At 40.2% G+C, this 15,355-nt stretch overlaps 1 protein-coding gene across 6 annotated transcripts in view; it reads right to left on the bottom strand.

Moving 5' to 3' along the window:
* Nucleotides 1-15,355, bottom strand: part of grik4 (glutamate receptor, ionotropic, kainate 4) — a 358,938-nt gene that overhangs the window by 35,880 nt on the left and 307,703 nt on the right. For all 6 annotated transcript variants that reach the window (XM_015036702.1, XM_015036703.1, XM_015036704.1 and 3 more), the window contains one exon: nt 5,245-5,352. In XM_015036702.1, the coding sequence (XP_014892188.1) occupies nt 5,245-5,352 (108 nt within the window). The remainder of the gene's footprint in view (nt 1-5,244; nt 5,353-15,355) is intronic.

The following is a 15,355-nucleotide window of genomic DNA, read 5'->3' as shown; positions in this document are numbered from 1 at the left end:
TTCAGATTTCAGTTGTTGGGAGGGTGTGAAAAAAAAAAGGCAAAAATGAAAAAAAAAAAAAAAAAAACTGAACGGCTTCTTTAAAGGGGAGAGAAAAAACAAAACCAAACTCAGAGCATCTTATTAGAAAAAAAAAAAAAGCAGTCGATTAATCAATGAAGTAGATTTTAAATAGTGCTGCATTACTTTTATTGATGTTGAGTGGGTGCGAAACTCCACCCAGCTGAATTGGGTCACCCTGCATTAGAGGAGAGTGACACAGTGAAAGGTCGTCTTCTCCCTGCAGACACGCTGGATGTTTAATATCATTCCAGCCAGAACACCATGCGATTAAAAACTATTGCTCTCTTACAGGTTTCCTTGTTTTTTTATTCAGTTTTACGCTCGAGTGCTTCAGATCATTGAACAACATTGAAGGATAATCTGAGTAATTTGAAAATGTAGTTTATAAATTACCTCGTTTATTAAGTTGAACCAACTCTACCGTCTAAACCAGGTGTGTCAAACTCATCTTCATACTGGGCCGCAAAAGTCTGAATGTTTTTAAAGGGTCAAAATGTATTGATAAAACCCATTAAACTGTTAAAATATCAATAAACAGCTGTTTGTTTCAGGATTCAATAAGTGTTTCTTAAACTTAAATACCGTAATATTGAAAACCTTTTCACACCGATCAGCCCATCCAGGATTTTGTTGATGTTTTTGTTTTTATTTGCAATCACAATCACAGATTTTCTAACACTAATTTAAAAATATTTGTAAGGAATTTTTTATTATATTTACGCTAATGTATGGTGTTAAACGTGGCTTTTTATCAATCGCCATATCGGTCACAGACTGTATGTAACTTTACATCAGGTAAGGCTGAGGCAGCAGTCTGTATTTTTCTTCAACCACCAGGGGGCGCTTTAGCAGGAAGGGACTCATCGCAAGTCAAAATTGGAAGAAGAAAGTGGTACTTTTCATTTAGAACAAACACATGCTAGCAGCAGGCATGACGGAGAAATTTCTTCAAACTCATACCCCCTCATCATGGAAACAACACGAAGAAGTTCATATGATGCCGCGTTAAGTTGAAGGTTATCGATCTGGCAGTACAGATCAATAACCGCTGCCTGTAAGATCGGCGTGAACGAATCCATGGTTCAGCGTTGGACACGCAGGGCTGCGTCCTTAATAGCAGATTCATTAAGTCCTTGTGGAAAACCGAGAGCGGCGGAGACACCAGCGTAGCCCAGTGCGACTTATATATGTACGTTTCCAGTTGTTGTTTTTTTTGTTTGTTTTTTTTTTAACAAAAGCTTTGAGTGCGTCTTATAGTGAGGTGCGCTGTATAGTCCGGAAAATACGGTAATCTGTTCTCAAGTTTCTTTAGATTGGGATCTTATTGTACTTTGTGTTGTCAGACTGGGTCTGTTTATATGATTTATTGATTACACAATGTGTAGCAGTAATCAAATTTTTTGTGGCCTTAAAATGAGTATTTAATTAACCACATTTTCTGACAGCAGAGTTCAATTTCAAAGAAGTGTTGGGGGGAGGATTACTGTTTCACATGGGGCCAGATGAACAGTTTTTCTCCATTAATGAATAAAATCATCACTTGAAAGCAACTTTCCATATTTTTATATGTTTATTAAAATATATTCCTATATGTGAAACAAAAACTAAAATGGAAGATAGAGCTCTATGAGGAGGCAAATGCTGCAAGTATAAGTGTATTTTGTTGAAAGTTTTTCATTTAAGTTCAACATTTCTTCTTCTCGGTGATCTGAATCTGAACAACCCTGAAGCCTTTTAAGGCATTTCAACCACAACAAACAAGTTTAGGGGAATAATTTGTATCTTTTGAAGTGTTGCAAACACCATCCATCATTTCTTCAGTTCTGTCCAGCCACCAAAACACCATGAGACTAGTAATGATGAAACCTCTCGGTGGGATAATGGGTTTATGCCTCATGTGATGTTTCCTTTAATGGCCACACCGATTAGTTCTAATGTTACCTGATTACAGCACCTTTTTGTCTTAAAAAGTCATTAGTAAAATCCAAAAATCCTTTTTTTGCTTATTGCCTAAAGCCAAAACACAAAGTTTGTTGAGGTCTTTAGACAGAAGCATCTGGTAAGTATTTCATTTTCTCCACATTTCTCACAAAGCTACGCTAAAATTGGGTTATTATTTCCATTCACTAAAGTGAATAATAAAACAAAACAAAGTTTAGTTGACATTTTTGAAAATTTAACATAAAACTTGACATTTCTACCACCTGGAGAGTAAATTAAGTTCCATAATTCAGAAGCGAACAGACGTGTCTAAGGAACAGAAATCAGGTAATCAAACTAATGGGCTGTTGACCTTCAAAACTATATCGTGTCAAAGCACAAGTCTCTGAAACATAAAGAAACCTTTTTAGGCAGTAATGAACGCCCTGAAAAGGTTTGTAACAACCAAACCTTCTGTAAACCTGACTGCTCGACTACTCAGTGATCAGTGAAGAACGGCTTTGGTAAAAGAGGCAACCAAACACTCAACACTCACGTAGGTGGAGCTTCAAAGACAGAACCATTTAGAAGGTAAATCATTGTCAACACTTTCCACCAAACAGTTTTTTTTTTTCCTTTTTTGGTAGAATAGCCATATGGTCATGGATCTTCTTGGCTTGAACTCCTTGAACCAATATTTAGTGAAGTCAGACACTGCTCATCACCTGGCTCTTACCTTCCCAGGGCAGCTGGGCAACAATTCAAGTCAACAGTAAAAAGAATCAGTCAGACAAAAAGTGATTCCTTAAGAAAACCTGTCCTAGAGCGTTTTGTGCCTCTGACCAGATTCTAACTTGACAAAGAAACAGGTATTAATCCAAAGCTGTAGACACTCATTTACATGTTTGTTTTTATTGTGTCAGAAAGCTCAATAAAAAAGCTGCAAGAAGCTTGAAGCTAAGTTGTTTAATCAACAACCACTTGAGAAAAGGATTAACAGAAATGCCAGGACACCTGAACAGTTTTTCAGTTCAGTACAGTGAACTGAAAAAAAAAAAAAAAAAAAAAAGTCATGAAAAAAGGTCAAAACTTTATACAGTTTGACTCCCAAAGGGATTAAGGCAGAAAGAAAGAAAAATGGCAGGATTTTTGCTACCCCACTAGAGACATTTGGGTTTAAAAATATGAACAGACAAAAGGTTACATGTTAAATGTCATGCTAACATGCACTCTGTAGTTTAGCCTATTTCATACATGTCTCCAGGCGTGACTTATCTGCCTATTCAACCGGCCCTGCTGTAACTCCTGCTTTTCTCTCAATTCCTGTAAAGTTACAATATCCACCTTCTTGCCTGCTTTTCTTTTTCTCTTCCCGTTCAGCTCTTTAGCGCTTAAACTGTTCCAGGTTTTACCATAACTATTTCTTTTCTTGATCATCTTCCTCGTGCTACAGACTTTGCCTCTGCCTACTCTCTCTGTAAATGCATTGGTTTAGAGTTTTATAATGCCAATACATAAAACTGGAAATAATCTGAAAATTTTGAATTAGAAATGTAAATTCTTTAGCGCAGTGGTTGTCAATGCATTCATTAAAAGTACCATTATCGAAAGGTTTCATCACAATGAGATGCATTGCCTGGTATGAGATTGGATATCTATCCTATTGGATAGTTACTGAATGAAATGGTCTTCCACTTGCCAACAAGTTATTTATCCCCAACTGATGCAATGAGAAACGTCTCGTTTCTTAAACAGCCACATCCTAGTTGTGGAAAAGAGGTTGGATTTTTTTTAAACATGGGTCAAATTATTGGCATGGAAAGCAGAGACAACGTCAAAGGAGACTGAATAAAATTGGTTTAAAAAGTTTGTTTTTACTCTGAAGCATAGTGATGAACCATCATCTATGTGTTAGGGAAAAAAACAACAACAAAAAAACTGGATAACTATGATCACCACTTAAACGTTTGCAATTTTTTCTTTGGAGCTGAGGCCACTTCAAATGAAACTAATCTAAAGAGGAAAGCTGCTCTGTGGTGTGACAAACAAAAAAAAAATCTAAACTTGAAACTTTTTGGAAATCACAGATGTGGGAAAAACATGGACATCCTCCAGGCAAAAGACGAGGGAGACCATCTGGCAAGTAGTCAACAGTAAGAATCAGTGATGGAGCAAAAGTGCACAAGGTTTGCATAGTTTTCACCTCAGTGAAGCTGCCATTAATGTTGAAATATATACAAGTTTGAGAGCAACATATGTGATGTCTTTTCTTTTTTTTTTATTCTTCAGATATCATGAATGACAATACCAAGCTACATTTAACACATTTTACAACTGGAAAAATCCAACAGTTGCTGAAAACATTTGGTGCACGATAAAATAAAACATGCAGATGAGGTAGCCTACAGCTCTTCAGTTTTCACACAAATAAATAAAAATGGGGGGAAAAGCTGCAGCAATAAGTGCTACTATTCCAAAAACGGACCTGGAATGTGCATACTTACCAAAAAACAGCATGTAAGTGCCAGTATTTCATATGTTGTCTTTGTCATTTCAAACTTAGCTCCTGCAAGCTGAACGTTTCTTGTTTTATTGCTATGTTTCACATTATCCAAATTTATTTTAGAAACGAGGTAATAAAAAGCTTAATCTTCGCAGGAAAATTGGTAAATTGTTCCGGATTTACACTCACGGGGGAATCGTTTAGAAAATTGCAAGAACTTGTAAAGAAGCTATAATGAGTGAAGTTCCTTTTTGACGTGCACTGTTGTGTGAAGCTGATTAAAAAAATACTTTCAATGGTAGTTCATATCCTTCTATCTAGTGAAAATCAGCTCACACCAAATGCGAAACTGCCGAAAATAAATTTGAAGAAATTCACACAATACCGAAGACATAAACCGAAGTGAAATTGCATAAATATTAAACACGAGACGTAATGTCAAAGAGACAGAGGCACAAAGCGACTCCCAACAAAGGCTGAAGATGGTTGACGTGGTAAATTATTAGCTTCTGCCGACACACTGTGATACAGCCTCATCTAAGGTACTCGAGTTACAAACAATAGAGCAGCCACAGTTCCTCTGATCCCAGGAGGGCTGAGTTTGGATCTGAAAACACAAAATGGGTTTTTGATATGGTAATATTCTGTCGACAGCAGGATGTCAGCCACATGCAGAACAGCCAGGGACTTGGGCAAACAGAAAAGACACGAACAACCGATGCATGTGTGTCACTCTGCCCGTGCATACGGGCCCTTACCAGTATTGTTGTGATTGTAAGAGTTGTGTTGAAGAGGGTGTCTGTCACGTTGATTGATGGAAGAGTTCTCTCCATGGACAGTCCATCTTCAGAGTGCCACAGGCCAATCTACAGAGCGACACACGCACGCACGCACACACACACACACACACACACACACATAGACACACACGCATACAAACAAAGAATCAGTCACCAAGTCCATCAGCTGGGAAAGGCCAACAGAAACAATCTGCGCTTAATTTTCTCCCTTCTCACTATCGGAGAATCGGTGTGACCTTCAAACAAGGCGGGAGATCTCTGCGGCGTGAGGTGAGGCGTCAGGGAAACTCGGAAAGAAACGCCGGAGGAAATAAAAATAACGTGCCTGGCTCATGGAGGCATGTGCACAGGGCATGTGTTCAATCAGAGGCAACAGGATGCATTCATTAAAGCAATTACCCGCAAATCCTGCGGTGCAGAGCCAGACTCTGCACAGCTCGAGTGGAACTTAACACCTCTACCTCACAGAGCGTCTTAACGTGCATCCTGGCTCTGTCTGTCATTCACATCTCCCGTTTCATTCATTTATGCAGCTCAGGCTTATAAATCCAACATACTTTAAACAATGCAGCTTTAATGTGTATATCTATTTTTTTGTTTTTGTTTTATTTACTTAGATTTTACTTGATCTTTTCAAAGATTTTAATTTTAAGAATAATTTTTCATGCAAATCTGTTACAGATTTACAGTCATGGTGTAAAAAAAACGACAAAGACAACTTTTTAAAAGTTTTGATCTGATCTGTATTGATAGATAGATGCCATTTCTGCACATGGTTTGTTTCCAAGTACGACGGATGCAAAGTAAGGTGATTTAAAATTCACTTGTAACTTTCGTAATAGTTCATACGATGAAGTGTTAGGGTTCTGTAAGCATTGCATACTATAATTATTTATGCAGCTGGTGCAGAAACATGCAAGTTCAGTATCTGTTGCTTACAGAAACTGAAACTGTCACTGGAGTTTTTACCCAAAGACAAACAAAAGACCAACAAAGCATTTAAACGTGTGAATTTTATTTATTTATTTATTTTTTTGGTTTTGTGGAACATTTTTTTTTAAATCTCCAGTCAAAAGTCAATCTGTAAAGACTATCTTCAAACTTTGTGAAATGCAATAATACTTACTATTACTGTGGAAGTTATTGCCTCAAAACCCCCAAAATGCAGCACTTTTCAGAACATAACATAAAAAAAAACATATTGTCTGTAATCTTCCAACAGCTTGAAAAAAAAACAACAAAAAAAACACACCTTTGTCTCTGCTTTTCATAATTAAAAAGAAAACGTTTATCATAATAATCAACGCTCGACGTTTATGAATAAGTGAAGATAATGAACATAAAACATATTATCTATTTTAGACTTGAAGATGGTATCAGTTACTCTTGATTCACGAGACCGCTTCCCCATTTACTTAGAAAGTTTCAGTGTCTGGAGTCGTGCCAGAGACGGTGTTAAACCACCAATGATTGAAGTGTTATTAAAAAAACATGGTCACAGTTTGTTTCACAGCTAAACTGCTGAAAGTGCCGAGAGATTTCGGCCCATTCATGTTGATCCGCGTTGGATTTGGACGCCATTTAACCACTTTTCCAACGCTGATGATGAATTCTGATGTGAGCGATATCAAAAGGAGGAAAAAGAGGGGGCCGGGGGGGAGGAAGAGACAGCTCCCAGAATCAAAGATTTCCTTTGAGAGAGCATGATCAAAAAGATCCTGCCTTCCATTTCCTGTGGTGCACTCGTTGGGGGGGGGGAAAAACAGCACCTTGCTCACACAAACAGACTACACTGCTCCTCAAACCTCCCTCAACTCTTTGCACACCCTGCCACTGATTGCCTCAAGAGGCAAAGAGAGAGAAAGAGAAGGAGTGGGAATGAGAGAGAGGAGGCCGGGGAGTGAGAAAATGTGAACGTATATACCGCAGTATGGTCAAAAAAAGCGGCCAGTGAAATATGCCGTTGCACAATCAGTGTACACAATCAGCTGCCAGAGCCTGCGGAGGTGGTGGGAGGTGGGGAGTCTTTAGCTTGGCTTGGCGCAGCAGGTGACATGAAAGCCTGAGCATGAGGGTGACTGAGAGGCTAATGGGATGAGGTGGCACCTCGACTCCAGCCAGAGACGAGTGGGTGGAGAGTCAGAGCGATGAGGGAGAGAGAGCTGACCCCATGGTAGCCCGCTCGTCACCCTTGTTCGAGATGCGCATTAATAAGAGATCTAATGTTCTTCAGATGCTTCGGCGAAGAGAAGTTGTTTCCCAAAGACTGGAAACTTTTCATACTTTAACCATTACTTTGAATCAAAGCATCATGCAAAAAGTAGTGGCTTGCAAGACAGTTAATATCCTAAAAAAAAAAAAAAAAAACCTTTCACATTTTGGCGCATCAAGACCTCAAACTTAAAGTGAATTTTAATTTAAGATTTAATTTGATATTTAGATTCAGCTTTATTTGTATCCCCGAAGGACAATTCATGTTATAGCAAGAGAAGAAGATGTGAAAAATAAGAGACATGCAATTAAAAGTCGAAAATGACGTGAAAACACAGGGAGCTGAAAGAACAAGAGCAGCAGGATGTATTCAGAGCTTCTCCCGTGATTACAGCTGCAAATCCGTTTGAGTATTTCTATCAGCTTTTCACATCTCAACACTAAATTTGCTCCTCCATTTTTTCTTTTGCAAGACAGCTGAACATCAGGCAAGTTGGATGAAAAATGTCTGTGCACAACAATTTTTAAGTTGTGCCACAAATTATTGCTTTGGGTTGAAGTCTGGACTTTGACTGGGCTATTCTAATATGCAATTAAGCTTTCATCTGGCTGTTTGTCTCAGCTCCTGCAAAATTTCCACTACCTTGGAACAGTTTTCCGACATCTCCACAACATGATACTCTACAGCCATGTCTTCAGGTGGATGGACGGTACTTCTTGGGACAGAGTGTTTTACAAGTCAGTGGAAACAAGAAATCAAAGTTTGTTTTGATCCTTCTTCTAGTGGCGACAGTGGAGGAGGAGGTAGGAGGTTGTCCGGTAAACTGTGACTGCAGTGAGTGAATGGGTGAATGAATGAAAGCGCTTTTGCGTCCTCTGGACTGGATAAAGTGCTACGCAGGTACAGGCCATTTACCACTCCACCTGTTTGCTGTATGCCCTACAGGGGTGTAGCAAACTTACGACCAATAACATGTATCCCCCTCCTGAGTGTTTTTCCATTGGGATTGTAGCTCCTCCAGAGTCACCATGGGCCTCTTGGCTGTTTCTCTGATTAACACCGATCATATCAGTGCGTTGGTGAGTTTGAAGTCCCCATGCTCTTCATTTTCAGATGATGGACGTAACAGGCTCCATGCAGAGTTCAGACTTTGTGATATTTTATATGAGACTACTTTAACCCTATTTTAAATGTATCTAACATGTTCTCCCTGCCATGTTTGCTGGGTTCCTTGATCTTCATGATGCTGTTTGCTCACCGATGCTCTCTAACAAACCTCAGATTGTTGAACAGCAAAGGAGAACTCTTTTTTGATTACTTCAGTGGATAATTGGTTGCACTGGATTTTATGTATCATCATCAGATTAGAGGGGGAATCAGTATGTACTTGTTAGATGTTTATTTTTAAGAGCATTTAATGGTGCTTACATTGTGGGAAAATTGAGAAAAAATTTATGGGGCGGTAATACTTTTTGCGTCTTTGTGCTGAGGCGTCTCGTTGTTTATGAATCAAAAAGCAATAAAGTGTGCGGATAATCACTACATATTGGAGCACAAATATGATGAAAGGATGACAGCGAGTAGTCTAAAAGCTGAACTGACAAACTGTAAAACGCTAATTAAGCTGATGAAACATTTATCAGTGAGCCGCACACTCTGCCATTAATCAAACGGCTCAGATGAAACATCTGTAATCTTCTGTCATTGTCTTTGAAGCACACTCAGCAGTAATGGTGCAGACTGTGTAACTTGTAACGTGAAGCGAATCCTACTGTGTCACGTCAATCTCGGTGAGGCAGAAACAACATACCATCCCATGAAACAAAGGTTATTACAATCACAGCTCCAGCAGAGGCTCTATTTGACTCCTGCTTCTGTCACACAGAGAGGAAGCTGCGTACTTTCAAACAGAGAACCGTTTTCACCGGGGCGTCAAACGCTGCAGCTGAGTAAAAGCCTGTAGTGTCTCTGACGCAAGCAGCAGATGCTCAAAGAGAGCAGGCGAGAAGGTCGGTGGAGGTGAGTCTGTTTGGGTTGGAGCGTGATTAGTGCTTTTCCATTCAATCGATGCGCATACTGCGTCACCGAGCTGCATCAGTAGGAACATTTATGTCAGAGCAGAATCACTCTGTGTCAGTTTCTCAAGGCCAGGTTTAAATTATAAGGAGGCATGTGGCAGGAAGCTTTCGAAGCAGCTGTGTTGACTTTGCTGTACTCATATTTTGTCACATACCAAATGTTTGTTTGTTTTTGCTTTTTTTTTTTTCCAAGGCTACTCATACAAAATACTTAAAAAATACATTTGATAGATATTTAACTGTTTAGGAGGTTTCAAAAACCCAAACGGAACAACCACAAAAACAAGAAGAAACTGCAAAAATAATAAATATCCTGTGTAAGTGCGCCATGTCCATGACAAAATTAAAGGCTGCGAAAGGTTGTCACTCCCCAGATCTAAAACCACATTTAAAAATGAGGCCGTTATCTACACAGGAAAAACATGCCTGCCTTGATCGGACATAAAAACCACAATTAAGCTTACGGCACATAAACTAGCTATTGTGTTGTCAAGAAAAGATTGATGTTTGGCTTTTAATAAATCCTTTTATTTGTTTTTATATGTTTAATGCGGCTAGACAGTCTCAATTTCAGCCAATGTGCTCATTTGTTTGAAAGCTGAGGTTGACAACAAGGTATTAAGCGATGCCTTAGGACTGAGGACATAACTTGCCACTACACAAAGTGCTTAAACGTTAAAATCTCTTTGAAACAAAAAAACAAAACAAGCAGTGTTATCTTCTGCAGAGAAAAGACAATTACTGTGCATTGAGGAGCCCGATTCAGACCAGAGTTTAGAACCATTTGGTCTCCAGAGAAACAGACTTTTTAAGAGGGGAAAGAAAACAGAGGAGCACAACCAAAAAGAAAAGAGGAGCAGATGGATGCAAGACGAACGTCAGTCACACACTGAGTAGGTGTGGTGAGGCTGGCAAATGGAAAGCAAATCAATGACAAACTATATGGAGCAGTCAGTTAGATGGACAGAACATAGGGCGGAGAGAACAAAAGAAAGCAGCAGAACAACAGAGAGAGAAAGCTTGTGGGCAATGCGGATGGGAAATACGTGCAAGGAGCAGACACATGCACAAGAAACAGAAAGAGACAACAAGTGGAACGGCGCGCCCTGTGAGGGATTACCCCGGGTTCATTCTGCAACCGGAATTACAGCATGAGGAAAAGATTAAGGCGGTTGACCACTGAAGCGTCAGGATTGGCTGATTTTTTATTTCCGCCCCCCCCCCCCCGTCTGTCAGACAAACGTTGTATCCAATACGGTGTAGCAGCATTGCACTGTGACAGGCGCATCCATCATACGTGGGGAAAGCAACAGCTACCATTATCGAGCATAATGTCACACGCCCCACTTACAGTGAAGCCAATGCATTCAGGTGTCACAGGGACGTAAATGAGTTCGAGTCGAGACGGAAATATGCGGCGGCTTAACGCTTGGGTGGCTGCTGTCTGCGCAGCTGAAGTAAAGTAGCCTTCCAAGCCTCTGAGGAAAAACTCTCACTTGTGTCATGACGGCCTCATGTGCGTGAAGACAACGTGCGCCAGCCACCACCAGTTTAACGAACATCTAACCAAGGAAAACAAGACTCGCTTTCCCTCAGAGTGAGAGCATTTTTCAAGTGAACCACAGTGTGTGTGCAGCTGCTGCTGCGTACGTTTTCTCTACGGCGCAGTGAGTGGGATGAAGGGCTAACTTTTTAGCAGAAACGCTCTCTGCTGTGACTCATCGCCAGCAGCGATGAGACTAATAAGGGCGACGCTGTGGGGAAACTTCGGGAGCTACACAAACACAGGTGGTGGCGTAGGTGGAAAAGACCGGCCATTACAGCGAGAGGGACTGAGGAGAGCACATAGTCGTGACTCTGCTGCCAACCAACAGAAAGAAACTCCAGAGGTCGTAATTCAAGGGCTGGTCTAGATTGTCCCCCGTTCCACTCTATGTAACCTCGCTAAATTATCTGACTGCTTCTTGGACCAGCAGCAGCTTGGACCAACTCCCTTTAAGCTCTCTTTAGGCCCTTGCTTTTGTTTTAGGTCTGTTGATATATGGCATTGAGACCCAGTTAACAAGCTTAATGTCTAGTTGGTGTGTAAAGCATGAATTCCTCTCGGTTTTGGTAGGTTTTAGTACATATTTTTTTCATTCTTCTGATTCCTGCTTTTTCTTCCTTTCGCTCACCTTTTCTGCTACTTGAAATCCCTCCCTCTCCAACTACAAATGCTCCCTGGGTCATTTTCAGATCCTATTCTTGCCATCTCCGTCTCCTTCCCTGTGATTTTTTTCAACCTTTGTTTTATGTCCACCTTTAATATCGTTAAACATCCACTTTGAATCGAACTTGCCTGCCTCCTGCCTAAATTTAGGTCCTAGTAAAAGCATGATAGTACTTTGTCACAATAACACACAGATCGATATTACAACAACAACAACACCACATCTGTGACGTGTGCAGCTCTAATAACAAGGCAAGTGAGTTTGATCATTATTTGACATTATGGCGAACGATGGCGATAGTCGACGTCTGTCATGAAACATCAGCTCTGAGTTGAGGGAAAGGTCTTCCGGCTTGCAGAGGAGGATTTCAAAGCGGCGCGTCAAGTGTTGCATTCCCAGCAGAAAACATGACAAACAATGGCTGCCCTGGCAGTAACAGTCCCTGCTCATCACTTGCATAGAGATGGACTGCGTGGTCCAAACAGTTTCTGAAAACATCTGTAAGGCTTCACAATCAGCTTGATTCGGACCAGTGTGTGTGACCACACACACAAACACACAGACCACTGACAGCAACGAAGCTGTTCTCAGAATAGCATTACAAGGGTCGTGTGTTTTAATGATGCCAGTCTATGTCCAAACAGGGACTCGTCGACTGTGCAGAAGTCTTAATGATAAAAGACATTTGAAGTTGTGGAAGCAGCAGCAATCTGTTTGAATTTACAATGCTGCATGGGAGTGTTTTCTTATTTCTCCCTCCATCAGATTGCAGAACGCTATTTGACATCAGTCTGAACACTTCCCCACCAAACACCAAAAAAGATGTTTGTCGGAATTTGCTCCTGTCATTTAATATTTTGTCAAGCTTGAGTTGCCCGTTTGATCAGTCCAAACAACTTTTTAACCTTAGATACCAGTAAACTTCTTCACTGGTTTCACCATTTATTTCGCATCCATATGTTGACAGAAGTTACCGGTAAGTTGACTTTTCAACATACTTCCAGTAAAACATCTTGCTCGGGGCGGTACCCTGCAGCAGATCGTGTAGAGAGGGCAGTTTGGAGTAGTAGGAAGATAAAATCAGCTCTAAAAAGAGGATAAACTTCATCAAATTTTAAATACATAAAGAAGAAGCCTCGGCGTTGCACAAAACAGTCAGAATACATGGTAATGTAATGAGATTTTGCAATACTGAAATGTTTTCTCGTCCATTTTAAGTCTGTTTTGCAAAGTGCAACCCAAAAACTGATGCAGAATCTGTGATGCTGGCAGCTTTTGATGCTCCACTTGAGTAACACACTCCTAAAATTTCAGAGTTGTGCAGTGATATTCAATAGATCAGAATATTAAAAAGCTCAGTCATTTCCACTAAATCATGTTTGCAAGGTCAGACTCATACATCCACACAGACTGACATGAATTATGATGATTTTCTGCTTACAGCTAATGAGAAGCAAAATTTTATATTAGAATATCTCATATCAAATAGTGACCAAAAATCATACATTTTTCTTACATGAGGTGACAACTGATGGTAATAGCATTCATAATAACAATTGAAATATATTTCCGTGGGAGTCTTTACGTTTGTTTGTACACGGGGTAAAACTGGGATAAATCTTCCTCCCACCTGCAGTTACTGAACTCATCTCCATATGGCTGCCGTAATTGGACCGACTCACATCTGCAGCATGTATGTAAGAGTTTGTTTTGGCTCCTGCTGGATCCAGGTCTCAGTGCAGACCACTGGCTTCAAACTCACCCGATTAACTACTTGGTCAATTAAAAACTCTGTTTTTACCTCAGTTCTTAATTTGAACCTGATCTGGCTAAAGAGCATTTAGACCTGCTGCATTAAACAAATCTGTTACCTTCACTGTAGAAACCCAAATCCATGTTTGGGTGTTTTCATACTGTTCATTAAAGAATAAAGATGTCCAGCTGTAGCAGATGGATTTAGATCTGGCCAGGTTTTGCTCACGTCATGGAAGTTGGCTCGGTCCGACTGTTCTCAGCAGCACAGATGGTAGTTTACATTTATACTACTGGCACATAAAAGAAATACACATAAATCAGGTAAGATTTTCTCATTTTGACTCAGCTGGTAGAGTCCAGTGACATTAGGCATTCTCTCTGCCAATGGGATCCCTGCTATGAATGTAAAAAAACAAAAACAAAAAAACATTAAAACATTAAGATAAGTTATGAAGTGAATGCAACAAGAATTAAAAGATTTACTCATTTCGTCTGCCAGTGGTTTTTATTGTTAATTTATTAAGCCGTTTTGAGATAGTTGTAGCTATCAAACAGGAGGTCAAGACTAAAGCTAAAAATTCACAGGCTGATAATAAAGCTGCTGAAAAGTTATTACACAGGGGTATCTTCATAACCTCTGACCTGGCCTTACACATCACAGATAACAGTGGAAAGAAACAGAGAGACGTCAGATGTTGATTCAGTTCTATATTGCAGATTATTAACGGCAAAGGGATAAAAAGGTCTGCGCCTTTCAGGGCAGGTTTGTTTCTGTACCTAAGACTTAGAAACAGGTTAAAAGAAAGTTAGCAACTCATCACACCTTTGTGCATTCATGATGGCTGGGACTTGGGCACAATGCTGCTGTGTAGACTTCAGCTGAACCTGATATTTTCTATTTGACTTAGTCACAGCTCTTGGATCTGCAGATTGCAAGTCAGTCACGTAGAATGATGGAGAAACCATTTAAAAAGTTTGAAACGTAAACAACACCAGCCTGTATTTCTGCCATCGGTTCTGGACTCCAAAGCTTCAAAACGAGAACGCGCCGAGGAGCCACCGAGAGCTGCATGAGCAGAAACGTTTTTCTTCTTCTGGAGAGTTAGAGCTGCAACAGGAGTTAGTTTTTGCTTAACAACAGCACTGAGCAACAGCTTACCAAAACTTTAACACAATTTGCACTCCCTAAAAGAAAACGTTGGAACCTGAACTTATCGCCCAACTGTCCTGGCTAATAGCTAGCGGTGTTGGCTAATGGTTTAATCTAGAAAATTAACAAGAGAGTCGCATGTGAGCCCAGCAAATGTTTTGTTAAGATTGTAACGGTTTAAGATGAGTACTGCACATCAAGCCAAAACATTGTATTTCCCATCGGTAAATTTAAGCAATCAGTTGATCAGTAAATATAAACTGCCTTTAAATAGAAAACACGAATATTTTTTAGGAATTGTGCAGATTTTTGGAGAGCAGATAATGCCTAGAAGTAGCAGCAAATGAAACAATGCCTATAGGGTTACAAATCCTCTTTGCTACTTCGACAGCTAAAATATGGTGCATGGCGAGTCTTGGAAGGCATTCGAGGGTGCACAGTGCTGACTGATAAAAACTAAGACTTAGAGGCAAACTTGTAGGCACAAAGGAACAGAGGCTCTAAGGCAGATACACATAAATTTGCATGTACATACATATTACACACACACACACACACACACACACACACACACACACACACGCACGCACGCACGCACGCACGCACGCATGCACACGCAGCCAAGGAACACATTCACAGCCTCACCCAGCCTTGAAATCCTTTA

The sequence above is a fragment of the Poecilia latipinna genome, unplaced genomic scaffold (genome assembly GCF_001443285.1).
Source record: "Poecilia latipinna isolate Pla-1442-1.1 unplaced genomic scaffold, P_latipinna-1.0 Scaffold376, whole genome shotgun sequence".
Taxonomy (NCBI): Eukaryota; Metazoa; Chordata; class Actinopteri; order Cyprinodontiformes; family Poeciliidae; genus Poecilia; species Poecilia latipinna.
The sequence above is the reverse complement of the archived record's forward strand: the minus strand, read 5'-3'. Positions and strand labels throughout refer to the sequence as shown.